Source organism: Agrilus planipennis, unplaced genomic scaffold (genome assembly GCF_000699045.2).
Source record: "Agrilus planipennis isolate EAB-ADULT unplaced genomic scaffold, Apla_2.0 scaffold880, whole genome shotgun sequence".
In the NCBI taxonomy this organism is placed as follows: domain Eukaryota; kingdom Metazoa; phylum Arthropoda; class Insecta; order Coleoptera; family Buprestidae; genus Agrilus; species Agrilus planipennis.
The window spans coordinates 1-1,802 of record NW_020439530.1 but is presented as its reverse complement, the minus strand read 5'-3'; the positions used below and the strand labels follow the sequence as shown (position 1 = coordinate 1,802).

The window sequence follows — 1,802 nt, the reverse complement described above, 5'->3', positions numbered from 1 at the left end:
CCCCTTTTTTTTTTGTAACACGCCACTAGAAACACTCACAATATAATCCAATCAATCACAATTTGGTTGTTCTGTTTAGGCTGTCGAAAGACGATTTTTTAATTATTTTCTCTCGTTAACTGTTCTAGTTTTAAAAATTTTAAAACATTTACAAAATTTCATAAACATGTCTGTATGAACCCCCGAAAGCAAATGACGGTTGTATTGTTATTACAACATTTATCTGTTAATGTTTTTTTTTTATTTTTTTTTTCAAGTTTTAGCATGTTACTAATTGATTTTGTTTTATTTTATTGTTTTCTTTTTGTTTTTCTTATGTTGCATTTTTTTTGTTATTATTTTACAACAAGCAGAGCATCCACTACAAAACACATGCATATACACATGCTCATAACTACACACCAAATTTAATATTGGAAAAGAAAAAATAATGAGTTATACCTATTTTAAAATAATTGAATAATATACAGTATATTAAAATTAATTAATTTTCTGTGTAGGTATGACTTGTTAATAGTTGTTCCTAAGATAAGTTAGCAAAACTGTTACATGGTATTAAATTAATCGTTTCAATAACGGTTTTGCTTTCAAAAGTAAAGTAACAAACAGTAATTACTCATTTCAAAGGTAGCTTGAAGACTTCAAAGAAATTCACTAACGCTAATAAGCAAACTATTCATAGCATTTTAAGTTTATTTTTAAATTGTCGTATGGTACTTAGTGACATTATAATATTAAATTCTAGTTGTTGTTCTTCAGGCAACTGACTAAATAAATGTATCATTGCATTTTATATTGGATAGTGTCAGATTTAATAGAGACGTTTTACCTGGACGAAGCTTCATATTTTGTTTTATAGGCCTGTCGAAAGGGGTCGGATTTATAAGATTCGATCAGCGTATGGAGGCTGAACGTGCAATTCAAGAACTAAATGGAACCATCCCCAAAGGGTCCACGGAACCCATTACTGTTAAGTTTGCTAACAATCCTAGTAACAATAATAAGGCTATCCCACCCCTAGCAGCTTATTTGACACCACAAGCAACCAGGCGCTTTGCAGGACCGATACACCATCCCACAGGTCGATTTAGGTTCGTTTTTTTTTTTTTGTGTTACTCTGTTATGTACTCCTCTCTATACAGTTAAAATTAGAATTGATGGCTATCTGTAATTTCGAATTGATGTGATACTGAAATGGTACGATGTATTTAGGTATTCTCCGCTGGCCGGGGACCTATTGGCCAATTCGATGCTACCTGGGAACGCAATGAATGGCTCCGGATGGTGTATATTCGTTTATAATTTGGCACCGGAAACGGAAGAGAACGTATTGTGGCAGCTTTTTGGTCCGTTCGGCGCCGTCCAGAGCGTTAAGGTAATTAGAGACCTACAGACAAATAAATGCAAAGGTTTCGGCTTCGTGACGATGACGAATTATGACGAAGCAGTTGTCGCGATCCAGTCCCTAAACGGCTACACGCTCGGTAATCGAGTGCTGCAGGTCAGCTTTAAGACCAACAAGAGTAAGACCACATAGAAAAGCGGCGAAACGCCGCTACCGTGAAGTGTAGACACCGCGACCCATGCCGCCTCCCTGTCCGCCTCTTCCTCATTCCTCTAATTTAGTATTTATTGATCAATTAATTATTATTCTATTATGCTATTTGAGATGTTTGGTTTTCCTGTTTAGTTGAGTGAACTAGGCGGAAGAGGGAGTGCCGCATGGGTCGTCGACTTGTGGCAAGGGGAGAAGCGTAACAGCAACCCCCTCGCCACGGTTACTTAGTACTTATATAAGTTAC

General features: G+C 36.3%; 1 protein-coding gene across 1 annotated transcript in view; it reads left to right on the top strand.

The window, feature by feature from the left end:
- The window catches only part of LOC108743874 (ELAV-like protein 1), a 10,664-nt gene extending 8,872 nt beyond the window's left edge, over positions 1–1,792 (top strand). The window contains exons 2-3 of the mRNA XM_018479474.2: positions 860–1,091; positions 1,213–1,792. Coding sequence (XP_018334976.1) covers positions 860–1,091; positions 1,213–1,537 — 557 coding nt within the window. The 3' untranslated portion in view covers positions 1,538–1,792. The remainder of the gene's footprint in view (positions 1–859; positions 1,092–1,212) is intronic.
- The last annotated feature ends 10 nt before the right edge of the window (positions 1,793–1,802 follow it).